Source organism: Pteronotus mesoamericanus, unplaced genomic scaffold, assembly GCF_021234165.1.
Source record: "Pteronotus mesoamericanus isolate MK-2021 breed Mesoamerican mustached bat unplaced genomic scaffold, CSHL_Meso_final contig_2, whole genome shotgun sequence".
NCBI lineage: Eukaryota > Metazoa > Chordata > Mammalia > Chiroptera > Mormoopidae > Pteronotus > Pteronotus mesoamericanus.
In genome coordinates, this window is record NW_026555084.1 from 28,920,561 (window position 1) to 28,935,472 (window position 14,912).

General features: G+C 48.1%; 1 protein-coding gene across 1 annotated transcript in view; it reads right to left on the reverse strand.

The window, feature by feature from the left end:
• SLC22A4 (solute carrier family 22 member 4) overlaps positions 1–14,912 on the reverse strand; it is a 39,275-nt gene that overhangs the window by 6,301 nt on the left and 18,062 nt on the right. Inside the window, exons 4-8 of the mRNA XM_054568494.1 lie at positions 11,351–11,522; positions 7,495–7,621; positions 4,312–4,412; positions 2,004–2,218; positions 954–1,136 (exon numbers count right to left, since the gene is read on the reverse strand). Coding sequence (XP_054424469.1) covers positions 954–1,136; positions 2,004–2,218; positions 4,312–4,412; positions 7,495–7,621; positions 11,351–11,522 — 798 coding nt within the window. The remainder of the gene's footprint in view (positions 1–953; positions 1,137–2,003; positions 2,219–4,311; positions 4,413–7,494; positions 7,622–11,350; positions 11,523–14,912) is intronic.

The following is a 14,912-nucleotide window of genomic DNA, read 5'->3' on the forward strand; positions in this document are numbered from 1 at the left end:
TTGTATATGCCCTGACCAGGGACTGAACACACAACATTGGTGTATTGGGATGACACTGTAACCAACTGAGCCACCCGGCAAGGGCAACTAGGAAAAATATTTACAACATATATAAAAAGGGCTAACTTTTTTTTTCAATTACAAACACCTCTCACAAATCAAAAATAAGAAGTTGAAAAAAAAATTAGAAAGATGGGCAGAAGACATGAATAGGTCATTGAAAAATAATAGAATGTCAATAAATGTATAAAAAATGTTCTACCTCATTATAATTAAAGAAATGGAAATGACACAACGATACCCATTTTTTACGTAACAGATTATCAATGATTAAAAAATTGGATAATCCCCATTGTTGGTGAAGATACAGAGAAACAGGCATGTTCATGCATTGACAGTTGGATTATAAATTGGCTCAATATTTAGAGGTCAATTTGGCAATACCTATACAATTTTTAAATTGCTACAGAAATCTATGAACGCAAATATACACACTCAAACAAAGGGTGTAAGGGCATAAGGAAATGTTCATTGTAGTACTTTTTGTAATAACAAAAGCCTGGACAGGGCCTAAATGTCAATCCATTGAACCTAGTTAAAGAAATTATGTATATACATACAGTGAAAGACTAGGTACTAACTAAAAAGAAGGTCTGAGAACTACCTACACCAATAAAGATAGTCTGATACTATGTTAAGTTAGAAAAAGTTGTGAAACAATATACATATAATTTTTTTTCTGTGTTTTAAAAAATATATATATTAAAACAAAATGTCTGAAGGGCTACTCACCAAACTGTTCATATTAATTACTTCTAGGGCTGTGATGTAGGGAGCTGAGAGAAGGGAGTACTTTTTCCAGTACTATCTGTGCTGTTTGAGTTTTTCACAATGAAAATATATTACTTTGATTTTTTTTAAAAAAAAGAACATATGGCTAAGACGTCTCTCACCAAGGTACACGAAGTAGGGAGCGATGATGCTGCCCACCCTGGAGGCCATGGACGTGACCCCCACGGCCATGTTCCTGACCAGCGTTGGGTAGAGCTCTGCAGTGAAGACATAGAGCATGGAGAAGGCAGAGGTGACCCCGAATTTCCCTAACATCGCCAGGCTGATGGACAAGAAGTTGTAATCTGGAAAAAAGGCCCCGTGTTAACAGAGGTGCTTTTAGAAATGATACGGTCTCAACTCGGCTGCTTTTATTGTCCTCTTTGCTTGAATGAGCATGTTTTGTTGTTGTTCTTTGTTTTGTTTTGTTTTGTTTTACAATGTAAAGCTGTTCCCCAAATAACACTTTCTCTTCAAATGTCTTAATTGACGCAGACAAAGATGGAGAGGAGGGCCGCTTTGCCCTTCACTCTACTGTTATTCTAGAAAATTTACACATTCAGTGACCTTTGTGCACTTTTGTTTGTTACAACACTTTCATGGTAAATTGTTAGCGTGTTAACATAGTTAAGTTTAATTTTCAAAGAGAAGGACCCCTCCTTTCTATCCTGTTTATTATTATTAAGAAGTACATATTTCTATGTATAATACTATGCATCAATAATCTATTGCCTTAATATTTTAATAATATGAGAGTTAGGGAAGTGGGAAGCTGTCCCTTTGTGTGCTCTTTAACTGGAACACTGCAGACCCCCTAAATCACTGAATTTATGTGGGAACTGGCTTGTACTACCAACTCAAGTATATGCCTCAAAAAAAGGTTTGAAAGTATCGAGAAACTGGGAACTAGGGCTGAGACTTCCAGAAAGAGGTTTGAAGGTTTAGGTGAATGTTCTTCTGCAGGTATTGATTTCCAAGTCTCCAAGCCTGGCTCATCTGTTTGAGGCGTGTTTGAACTCAGAAAATCACATAGTTAGCAACGATTTGTCTAATTGACTTATGAATGGTGTATGATATAAAGGCTACATAAATAGGGAACGGTGACCAGTAAGTAGCCTGAGTCAAGGTATAAGTCTTTTCCATTAAGCTGTTAATATTGGGTAACTTCTTACCTGCAGGTACCAGTTGAATTAAGAGAAGCACGCCTCCTCCGAAGAACAACACTCCAGATATGATGTAACGCCTGGGCAGGGTTCTCAGGAGCAGCCAGGCTGTGATGTAAGCTGGAACTTCAATCAAGGCAGAGAGGAAGCAGTTCAGGTAGACATTTCCGTGTAAATTAGGAGAGTCGAGAGACAGGGCGAAGTAACCCACTGAGGTTAGCATCCTAAAAGATAGAAGAAAAAACAAAAATGACAAAATGACGGTCTGAATTACTTTGCACTTTCAAGAAGCAAGGAATGGTCAAGAAACTGTCTAGATTCTGTTTTTCTACAAGTAGTCACTAACTACACATGGCTATTTAAAAGTAAATAAATTTATTTACTTTTATTTAAATAAAATTAAGTAACAGCAAAGAGTCAGCTCCTCTGGTGTACTAGCTACACTTCAGTCACTTAGTAGCCACATGTGGCTAGTGGCTACTATAATTGACACCACAGAGAAAAACATTTTCATCGATGCAGAACCTGCCAAAGGACAGCGCGGCTCTAGCTATACCAATCTGCAGCAATACCGATCCTGGTCCAGTTAATTTTACATTTCAATACTTCCTGAACAGTTTGTACATCTTCATTCCATTAGAGCTATTATTTGAAGAAAGAATGTATGTCAGTTATGCTAGTGACCGTAAAATATAGACTTCATTCTTATCAAAAAAAACAAGAAGGAGAAGGAGGGGAAGAAGAGGAGGAGGAGGAGGAAGAGAAGGAGGAGGTAATACTGTGAGAGCCACTTACAGTAAATTCCAATGGATTTAGTAAAACTCACTTAGGGAAAAGAATGAAAGTCCCATAGTGCTTCGAAATATCACAGAGTACATACCACAAGTCCTGTCATTATAGTTAATGTCCACATAAAAGCTTCTCTGTGGATAAATTCCTGCCCTATGCAGACTCCCCTGTGCAGAAGTTTGCTTATTATCAACATGACTGAAAAGAAGTCATGTTAACAATGCCTGCTCAAAAATCGTTTCAGGACCCTGTTGGATATTTTTATATGCGCTTCATTAGGTTGGGTAGCACAAGGGCGAATCCGAAACACAACCAAAAATTAAACTTCATTGCTCTAGGAATCATAGTGATTTTCACATTTGGGAATAAGAGCGGCTCCGATAACAACCCAGCAGCTCGGCTGACGGGTGAGAGCTAGGGAGGCCTGCAGGGCGGCAGGGCGCCGGGTGCCTGGACACGTTTGCTTAAGTTCGTCGTAAGCTCTGTCACTGATTTCCTCGAACTGCAGAGCAGGATGACCCTACAAGTAGACTAGTTGCAGTCTGAACCGACTAGTTCCGATGATCATCTTTGCTGTTGCCGTCATGGGATAGGCACATTCTTTTTCTCTTCTTTCTCATTTCTTGGCAGATCCAGTATTAGATCGTACTCGTGCTCATGGCTCTGGGTCCCCGAATCACACCCACTTGTGCCTGTTGGACGGGCAGCACCATACGGACCCAAACGGCCTTGTGGTCCCTCTCTGCTTTCTATACTTTTCCTGTTGATGTCTCCGCCACAGAACAGACTTGGGTTCACCGTGGGACTTGGGGAAGTGACTCTGTACCCTCTCTGAGCCCCTATTAACTTCTCTGTAAAATAATTGGGAGTCGGTTCATTATTTTGATGCCTTGTTAGTTTGCAACTGGCAAGTATGAAAAGCTTGTCAAAACTCTCATACAGGCAGTAGAGGGTCAGGTTATTCTGCCTTCACTGTTGATTGCCAGACCAGCTTCGGGAAGCAGGAGCTGAACTAGCATATCCGCTTCAGGCACCAGGGACGTCAGTAGTCTTTTTTTTTTTTTTTTTTTAAATTCCTCGCTCAAGGACTAGAGAAAGAGGAAGTGGGGTGCGGGAAGCGGGGGAGGGAGAATATCATCTATGTGAGAAAGAACCATGATCCGTTCTCTCCCATATGAGCCCTAACCAGGGATCAAACCTGCAACCCTTAGACAGGCTGACACTCCAACCAACTGAGCCACCCCACCAGGGCACATCATTAATTAGTCTTAATCCCAACGACTTTAGGAGGGGAGGGACCCTTGCCTTGTGGGCTTACTGCAGACTTAAATGTTGTTCCCTGTGACTTTTCTTTTTCAGTACCCAGTTCCATGAATTGAATTGAGCCATCTCCAATTAACTTAGAATTTTATAACTTTTATTTTGTCTCAGGAAGACCGAGGCCTTGTCCTGATGTTCCCTTGAATTAAAGACAGTAGGACGAATATGTATGCGCTGGATACCACACTTCAGATCACTTGGCACTTACCATAGCAGCAAAGACATGACGGTTATTGTGGCGATATTCCTAGTCCTGAACAGGTCCAGAATGAGGACTTTCTGCTGCTTCAGAGGTTTTAGCTCCTGTAGCTAAAATAATGGAAAGAACCATGAGACTGAGAGGAAGTGAGGAAGCATCTTTGGCCATGACAATGTGGGCATAACCTACGCGTGTAACTCTCACTTTACTTTGAATGTGCTTACAAGCCTGGAATTCGTGGGGAATGAGAGCATCTACTTATGTGATGCTTTATTCTGACACTTTAAAATGTTTGCAGCCTGTTTTAGACAGAAGCCTTTCAAGTGTATAACATGGGCTCCGCGGTCTCTTTCTGGAAAGGCTGCTGACATGGCCTTGCCTTTGCTCGCGCTCATTGCTCTGGGTCCCCGAATCACACCCACTGGTGCCCGTTCAGGGGCAGCGCCAGATGGACCCAAACGGCCTTGTGGTCCCTCTCTGCTTTCTGTAGTTTTTCTGTTGATGTCTCCACATTAGAACAGACAGGTTAATTGTGGGGCCTTGGGAAAGTTACTCTGTACCCTCTCTGAGCCCCCACTTACTTCTCTGTAAAATAACTGGCAGATTAAATGAGATCATATACATAAACCTTAGCATAGTACTTGAGCAAGGTAAATGCCCCACGCATTTTAACTGTTGACATTATTCCCCCACCATCGAGGCGGAGGTGCTGGCTGTCCAGTGGGGACTGGTAGTTTCTTCCTGCTGGCAATGGGCTCCCCTCCTTTACTTTTGACTTACTGGGTTAACGTGCCATGTGGTAGGAACCTAGCTAACCAGGCTTATGCACACTAAAATGAGAAAGTTGCGAGGCTCTGAGGTGGGGAATCTCATCTCCTTGGGATGAAGTGCCAGGACTCCGTGGCCTGGGCTGCGCGTGCGGTGGTGCTGGGAAGGAGACTCCACGAGGCAGGTGGGTAGCGCGCGGCCCTGCCTGTGCAGAGGGTGTTCGCCAGGCCGCGGCACCTTCTTCCAGGGACAGTCAGACAGGCACTCTACCTTGTTTCTTCTGCACTGGTTGGAGCGTGCTGCTCTCCGTGATGACAACAAAGCGAAGGCCCTGCTTCGCTGGAGGGAAGCTGCAGGGCTCTGGGAGCCACCACCATGCACAGCCGGGACCTGCGGGTCCAGCCGGTGCTTCCGCGGGGCCTTTGTGAAAATGCAGCTTGCCAGGTTCCACCCTGTACCTGCTGCATCAGACTCTTTCCTGGGACTCGGAGACCTGGGAATCTGTATTTTAGGCCCCCTGGGTGATTGTGATAAGCAGCCACATCTGGAAACCTCAGGACAAGGTCATTCTTGTATCCAGTGCTCATGCTGTGCCTTTATGGAGCCAGCAAAATGCCTTTGGACCGGGCACCACAAGCAGGTGGACGGTGCTTCAGAAGGGAAGTCAGAGGAGCTGGGGCCTCCTGGTCAGGATGCTGTTATATATTCTTTCCTGTCCAAGTTAACACGCTGCCCATCCCATCAGGGAAGAAGGCCCAGGTAAGTGCACGCCCTTTGGCACTGGAGAGGCCGAGTGAAACTTCTAGCTGCTCGATCCTGGGCACGTTACTTAACCTCCCTGTACCTCGGTTTCCTCTCCTGAGAAATGGGCCCACGGCCCGCGTGGACATGAAACGAGCTGAACGCGGTGCCTGGCGTCCGGTAGGCTCTCTCTCCGTCTGCATCCTGAGCAGGCTGCATTTGCCTGCCCGCGGCTCTGCAGATCCTCCGAAAGAGGACCCCACCTGGGAGGTGAGCAGGGGAGGTGACCGGCCTTGGGAAAGCACAGGTTCCCTTCCCCGCCATGGGCGTGTCCAGTTCAGCCGCGCTGTGCCTCGTGGCAGGACGGCAGGCTCCGTCAGGGCGTGTGCTTTAACACTGGACTCGATTCTTATACATTCATAACTCTACATCCCTCATATGGTTTGAGATCGTGTTTATTACGTAGTTCTGATCTCTGCTACTAGACTGTAAGTTGCTCAAAGACAGGAATCTGACTACATATCCAATAAACACCAGAAACATCCAGCACAGCCCTGAGATGCAGAAGCATTAGATACGCCCAATGTTATTTTTGCATCCAGTTAAACTGACTGAAGTCAGAAATGGAATTCTTAGTCTGAAGAGTGAAGGATTAAGAGATGTTTGTCCTGGCAGCCCCTGAGAGCTTAGGTTCACGGCCGCCATAATTAATCCTCCAGCCATTGAGACAGTATCTGCGTCCGTCAAAGGTCCTGGAGGCCAGGGATGGAGGAGGCCTTGGCAGGGAGCATTGGCATGCCTGCCGCCCCCCCACGGAGCCCTGCAGACCTGCATACTGTCGCCCGTAGCCGCCCTGGTCTTCTCTGTCCCGGGCGGCCCCCTACCCTTCTCCGAGCCGGGAATGCCCCGCCCTGCCCTCTCCCTGGCTGGGACCTGCCTCTTTTGCCCTGAGTCACTCAGCTTTCTCTCTCTGCAGTCACACAGTGTCCGCTCCTTGGGTACTTAGCATTTCTCCCTCTTGTCACTGTGTACCTTTCCTCCAGTCCTCTTGATGCTCTTAGTTATATTCCACTCTCCTTAATCATAGGAAATGTGCCTACTTTTTGTTTTCTTTAGTGGCCAGCACAGGGCATGGCTGAGAACACGGCAAGTCCTCACAGACTGTCAGAAAGGGCTGCTGCTTCCACGCGCATCAGCTTTTCCTCGTGGCCTCCCGCCTTCGGGGCGAATCGTCAGGACTTAAGGTTCCAGGCACGACACAGCAAGACAAAAGTCATGTGTAACTTCCGCAGCAGGCTTTGGGAAGAGTCAGGGTCATTGGGGAGTGCATGGTGGAATGCCTCTCAAACACATTTTCTCCACTAAATCTGGACATTCAAAAATCACCGGTATATAGCTGCACCCTTGGTATAGAGCAATACCAATAAAAAGCTGGAAAGGAACTTGCAAAAGGGAAGAGAACTAATATTTAGTTAATATGCGCTCTATGCTAAGCAGTTAACATATATCATTGCACATAGTTCACACACAGCCCTTTGAGGTGGGTTTTATCTCAGAATTTAATCGTTGTTGTGGACGGAGCCTGGTATGTGGTGGGCACTCAAAACATATTGAATTAAGTTAAATGCCATAAAATCGAGAATGCGTGGCTGACCTCAAGGCAAAACATCTGCAAATGCTTACCTCCACAGGGTTGAAAATCGCCCCCGGGGCAGCTATGTTGTTCATTTTCGCAGCTTTTTGGATGATAGCTTCAGCCTCTCTAAATCTTCTCTGGGATATCAGCCACCGGGGAGATTCAGGAATAAACCTAGAATTCATTTTTAATGGTTTATAATTTTCCACAATGACAGGGTTTGATGCTATTAACCGTAAGTTGACCCCCGAAAGAATTTTCATGTTGTAAAATTCTAGTTTGTCTTTTTAAAGAAAATCAGGGGAGCAGAGTCCCCCTAAGGTTTCTGTTGCTTATAGGAGTAAATAAAAGCACCTTCAAGTTTCAAGTTTTGGTCAAATCCCAAGACCGATCATCAGTTGTGCTTGAAGCCAGGAGCGGACCGTAAGGGGTAACATTCACGGTGCGTGCGGCTAAGCCAGGGCGGTTGGAGAGGACCGCCCGAAACTTAGCCGGCCAGGGGGGCCCGTGAAAGGAACACAGCCTGGTGTGCCCATTGTGCCCATCCCGGGGCGACGCGCCCACGGTTCCTGTGCGAGGGCAGCTTCTCCTGCAGTCCGAGGAGGAGGTGGGTGCGCGGACGCCCTCCCGTGGGCTGTCCTGGTGGACGTACGCAGATTCCCAGGCCCGCGAGCGCCCAAACCAGTTTTCGGAAGACAGCAAATGTTGTCTTTTTTTTTTTTTTATGTCTAGAAAGTTAATTTTTTAAACCATACACTCTTTCTACATTTTAACTGATGGTCAAATAGAGTTGACTTCTTTCCTAATTTTTCTTTTCCCCCCTATTTCTATTCATTTTTATCACACACATATGTGTTTACATTTTTTAATTCTTCCCTAATTTTTAGTTTCTAGACTCTCTTAGCCATCCTTCTGCCAGTTCTTGTTTTCCTTACCTATTTGTCAGTACTTAGTTGTCCTGGAAAGTAAACCACATGTAGCAGATACAGAGGCCTCCTGTAATTAAACGGGCCCCTCCAAAGCCTCAAGGAATAATCTCAGAGCAAAACACAGCCCATAAACTGGCCAAACCCCAGCTCCCTGCCCCGGCCTGCTAGCACCATGCTTGAAAACTGAACCCGGTTTACAGTTTTTAGAATATGTGCTTACTTGGCCCCCATAGCAACTGTGATGATGTGAGGTTGCTGACCTCCCGGAATTAGGGCTGGGGGGTCCAATACAGTAGCCGCTAACCACACGTGGCTTTGAGTTAGTGTGACTAAGGTGACTGAAGAAATGAATTTCCAATTTAATTTGCTTTAATTTTAATTTAAAAGGCAGCATGTGGCTCATGACTATGGCCATAGTGCAGAATTAGAGGTCACCATGTCTGTCCTGCGCACTTCTGCTTCTGAGCAGTATTTTTCCCAAACCAGGTTGTTCTTTTAAAACACCCTACCTTCCTTACTACAGGCCCTGAGGGCCATCTCCGGCCTCAGGTTCCTAACGTTTAGGCAGCTCGATACTGCACAGCTGTCCCCACGTTGCATCTACCGCCTCCTTCCCCATCCCAAACCCATACCCCATTCGTACCTGTAACCATTTACTGCCAAGCCTTTTAAAAGGAACTTGGCATGTAAAATATTCCAAGCCTCTTGCATTGACTCAGAAGTGGGTAGGTTCCCCTCCCATCCCTAGCCCGCCTACTCAGGCCGGCTGCAAGCTCAGCTCTAGAACTGCCACGGCTTTTTGGTTCATGAAGAATCAAGTGTAGTGATCATTTGAAAAGGCTATGGAGCACCAAACGAGGTTGTGCACAATAGCCTCCCTGTAGTTTCATTCCCAAGTGAGCAGGGGAGGGAGTTGGAGGAGAGCCTGCGTCGCACGCTGAGCAGGCGGCGGGGGCCCAGCAGCCCAGACACCCCTGCATCACCCCAGCCCAGGGGACAGAGGAGCATCGCTTCAGGAAGGCCCGCCCGTAAGGAGGAGATGTTCAGAACAAAGCGATTTTGTTCCTAGAGGAAAATGATAAGATTGTTGTTTTAACCTTTTGGGGAGAGCAGGCAGCTTGTTAGTGCTGGCCCTGGGCTGCCTCTCTCTGGGGCGGTGCCAGCCCTGGAGCGCTCCCCGGCCAGCGGCAGACAGTCGAGCAAGAACTCTCCTCAGGGCGCGAGAGAGGCCGCTCCTCAGGGGATGGGCCTTCTTGGTTGGAAACTCAGGGGCCGACCCAGCAGAGTTATTCTTGCTGTGCTATTTGGCCCCAAGGCAAGGTCTGAGCCCCACAAGCGAAAACCCCTACTCATCTCTTACAGTCAGTCAGAACCCTTCTATTTTCATTCTCTCTCTTTCTCTCACTCTCTCCTTCTCTCTCTCTCTCTCTCTCTCTGATAGAATTATACTGTTATGTTTGATTAGAACACATTTTAAAAGTGGTGATCTCTTATGCCAAAAGGACAACTAGAGCCAGGGAATGTCAATTATTAAAATCATTCACCTGAAGCAGCAGAAAATAGCCTATGAATAATCTTGTCTTGTGTTTTGAGAGGCTCTTGGGTCACCAGCACCATTTACACTAGATTCAGTTAGCAAGGAGGTTGTGGGGAGGGTGTGACGATGACAACGACGATGATGATGATGGTGACTCTCATACTAGAAAGCTGCCCTCATCTCACAGATCTTGAGCGCCTGCTTTCCTCAGAGGCAGAGCCGTGTCGATAATGGCCTGCCTCATTCACCACAAGCTTTCCTGACCTTCGGACCGGGTTCCAGAGGAAACCTCCAAGTCTGAATAGCAGTTAATCTTTAACATACCGTCTCTCAAATTCCAGGGAAGTAAGAAAAAAAAAAAAGTTCCTGCCCCCTATACACGCCCATGCCAAAAACGTACACTGGGAAACCCTAGTGGTCTCAGAGGTCATTGAAATACGGTAGTTTGGAGTGGGTCCAACCTCAGCCACCTGGTCCAACAAGGCCAAGGTGTGCTACCTGTCAGCCTCTATGGCCGCCTAACACTTACAGTAACATAAAGAACCTTCTAGGCAACTTCCCAGGCAGTGTGTCCAAAGGACAGGGCAATCATGAGGGCTAAACTGTGAATTCCAAAAAAGGACTGAAGAAACGTTCATTGTGTGTAAGCAGGTAGAGGTCAAACAGTTGAGTAAAACCATTCACTGCTGGGAGATTTGATTTTGATATCATGAAGCCAAACCAAAAAGAATTAGTGAGAGAGAGAGAGAAAGCCAGAGCCAGTGATGGAAGAAATCCCCTTTCTTCTTGCTTAAATGTGAAAAACCAAAGAAATGGGGAATCCCAAAAAGAGGGTATAGCTGGTACCTTATTGCCTTTTTCTAAAATCTCCCACAGAACCGTACTGGGTGAAACCGGGGCTGCTATCAGCAGCCTGTGGGATTCCCGTGCTGACGTGCTGATGTGTCAAGATTGGGTCGGAGGGTTGAGGGAGAGGAGAAGAGAGCATTTCTCTAACAGCTCATTAAACAAGAGTAAGTCTCTCACCCTTCCCGACAAGCAGATAAACAGGCACACCTTGGATGCCTGAGGAAAGGAACTACGTTACCTGAGTCGATAAGGAGAAAGAGATTTCCTAGAGAGAGGGAAGTGTCAAAAGAGAAGGGGGATAGAGTTCAAAACAACAAAGCTCAACAGGACCAGCTCCTCAAATAAAAACAACCACCAAGAGTGGGCAAGAGTGGGGAGAGCCTCGGTGAGAGGGGTCTGGATTTCCCGAGAAAAGTGCTTTGTGGGACAGCGGAGAGTTAAACCCAGCGCGCCGGCCCACGCAGCCAGGCGTACAGCCTCTGGGCTTCCGGGCCACCTCTGCCAGCTCCAGGGAGATGGCGCTGGGCTCTGGGTCCCAGGCTGTGCTGGTCTGCAGCAGGGGGCTGTCTGGGGCCGAGCCACACTCACCACCACAGCGGGACGCACAGCACCCCCGGCACCGTCAGCGCCAGCAGCAGCATCCGCCAGTCTCTGATGAAGTAAGCAAACAGTGGCAACAGCATGTAGCCAAGTGCAAAAAATGTGCACACTCCTAATGTAGAGAATATAATACGCACTGACTTGCCAAGAATTTCTGTGCCTGTTCAAAACAAGGGAGGAATATTAGCATTTTAACTCACTTTAATATTTGCTTTTTATATCATTACCCGGCAGAGTTCAAGCTATAGTCACTTACAAGAGGAAAAGGCATTTGCCTCGTGGCCCGGGACAGGTATGTTCAGGGTGGAGGAAGGTGGGAAGGGACTCAAGACTTAAGGCCTTATAGAAGGTAAGTTTTCATGAGATTTTAAAGGAGCCATAGTTGTTTTTATTTAAGATCATTTTATGCCATAGAAATAGCAGCCAGCCCCAAGAGGTAATCTCTTTGGGGAATGCCACATTCCCAAAATCCGAGTCCCAGGGTGGGGGACAGAGAGGTGTCCTAGGAGTCAGTGGGGGCTCTTCTGAGGGGCTCTGTGGGGTCACAGCACATTAGCTTTCCCACAATTCTCCGCTGTAGAGCCCCAGCCCCTGGCCCATGGGGAAACAGTGGAGCATTCACAGTAACTGAGTGGGGCTAGGACACTCTTCGCCACCCTTGAGCCCTGGGATCCAGCTGTCTCTGCAGGTGCACAGAGTAGGCCCTGGCGCCCAGGGGCTGAGCGCCCCTGAAGCCACATCATGCCCAGGGATCCGCCCCAGGCAGGCCTCAGCCATTCAGGCCAAGAAAAGAAGGCACTGTGCTGCTGGCCCGCCAGTGGCAGCCCTGGAGCCAGCCACACCCCCAGGGGACTCCGCAGAGCTTTCCCAGAACACCACAAAGGCCCAAGGCTGCCCAGTGCGTGGCTTGTTTTGGGAGAGGACACGCAGGTGGCCATGGGTCCTGCTCTGCCCAGCGCCACAATGGCTGGCTTGGCACCGTTCTTCCGGAGACGTGCCTGCCCTTCAGAATCCAAGAACAAGCTCCTTCTGTTGCCACTGAGCGCCAGGCCCTTTCCACAGAGTCCACTCGTGGTATCCAGGGGCAGGGACCCGGGCTATGGCAACCACTCCGCCTTTTGTTTGAGGTCTTTCCTCCACTACAGAGGAGTAGCCCAGGAAATACAAAGCAGACCATTCAAGCACCATTCCGGCTTGGCTCTTGGGAGAGATTTTCTCAATCGTGTTTCCGTGTCCTGAGCACAGGCTAAGGAATAAAGGTCTAAAACCAGAGAAGCAGTCAAATGACCATTTTGGCTGGTCTCCCATGCTCACCGCCTACCTGTTCCTATCCCCTCCCCCACCTTCCTTACTCAGCCTGGCTGAGCCATGGGCCTCAGTGGCCCCCTCTGCAATGGCCACTTCTGCAGCCAGACCAATGGCAGTGGCCAGTCCTGCGCGCCTCTCCCATCCTAGACTGCAGACAAGAGCCCCGACCCCCAGGGCATCTCCCAGCCACTAAGTGCATTTCCAAGGATCGGGCCTGACCTCTCTGAGGATCGTGAACGTCATTTCCAGGTCTTTTCTTACCCCGTGAGTGACCTTCCTACAGGGAGGCTGCCCATGCCCTGGTTTCTAGACGCGCTGCCTGTGGGAGTTGTGATATGGGGTTGAACAAGGGGAGCTTTATTCCTAAGCGGGGGCTCGGAAGTGACACGGCGGAGGAAGGGGTTGTGGAAAACAGCGAGCGCACAGGACCATGTGAAACTCTGGTCGAATCCGGAGGCCAAGGGGGTTCCCTCCTGGCCCTGTGACCCTGATAAGAGAGAACAGTTACGCCACTGGGTTCCCGGATAACCTCCCTCTCTAAGTGCAGGTCCCAGGCCAGAACAGAGCTGTCCTCACTTTGCTGAGTAATCACGTGGGACAGAAGCTGCGTAAACCCAGCCCTCCGCCTTTCTGTGTGTGGAGCAACGCGGATGGCATGAGCCTAAATAGTTCGTGCTAGCACGCCTTCCTGCTCCCTGACTTTCGGATGATCGCCTTCCTTCACCGTCACCAGCACCATCACCATCACCATCATCGCCATCGCCGTCATCATCGTCATCATCATCTTCATAGCTAGCATTTTTTTTTTTTGAGTAGACACTTCATGTCAGTCCCAGACTAAGTGTTTACCTGTATTAGCTCTTTGAATCTTCACAACAGTTATAGAAGATTACTTCTATTTTATATGTAATCCGCTGAGACTTAAAGAGCTAGAACCAATTGCCTAAATTCACACATAATAAATGGGACGGCCAGGACTGAAGTCTGATGCGTGTGACCTATGGCAAACATCTAAAAAAGTCATCTGGGGACAAAGCCTTGGCCCTATCAAGCAGTCCTGCAACTGAGGTTCCGGTGGAGACACACGTGAGAGATGGGTGAGGCCAAACACATCCCCTCTTCAGACATGAGGATTCGCGCTTTCTTTGCCTGGGCTGGTCTTGGAACCAGCTGGAGGCCAACCAGCCTGAGGAGCCCCAGGAGAGGAGCCCGAATCCTGCAGGCCTTTCACAGCCTGCAGCTGCCGCAAGCTGTCCGTGCGTTTGGCAGGCCACCCGACGGGGGACGGGGGGCTTCAGGCGCCGCTGGCGGGGGTTCCTGTCCCGGCCTCTTCTACGCCCTAGGCTTTTGTTCCCGGGGTAAAGCTCAGTTGGTCTTGGTCCAGTTGGGCCTCTGATTGTCTCTGGGGAGTAAAACTCTGACATTTAAGCCAAAGGAGCAAGTCCTGGCCAGGGTGTTGGCCGCTGCCTGTCACCACCAGCTGAATCCGAGCATTGCCCCCAGGAGGGAGTGACTCAGACAGGGCCAGGCTCATTGCTGCACTGAGCATGGCCCTTCCGCGGTGGTCCGTCATGGGTGCGGTCGGGAGCCTCTGAATCCATTCCACGCGGCGTGGAAACAACCCAGATATCCATCCACTGATGAATGGACGAACGCAGTGTGGTACGTCCATACAATGGAATATTGATTCGGGCTACGACATGGACACACCTTGAAAACATTCAGTGAAGGAAGTCAGTCACAAAGGCCTCACGTGGTATGATGCCATTTATCAGGAATGTCCAGAATATAGACAGAAAGTACGTTAGTGATTGCAGGGGCTGGGGAAACAGGGAGAGGGGGACCCTGCTACTGGGTCCAGGGTGTCTTTTGGGAGTGATGAAAGCATTTTGGAGTTAAATAAGAGTTGATAGTTGTACAACTTTGTGAGTGTACCAATAATCACTGAGTTTTAAACTGTAAAAGAGTATTATGATGTGGAAATTGTGTCTCAATTTAAAAACATTTTTAAAAATATGTGGTTGATAAAGTCTGTGTAATGAAGATAGTTAAATTTTAATTTTGCCTGGGCATCCTGGTAGCTAAATAAAGGAAGATGCAATCCGTCACATGCTTATCAAAAGGAAGGACACATCTCGACACCAGGGGGAGCAGGGCTTTGAACAGTTCAGCAAGCTGGAACAAGTGCTGCATGGGAGGTCGTTAGGAGCACTGGGAAAACACCAAATTAATCAAGCAGTCA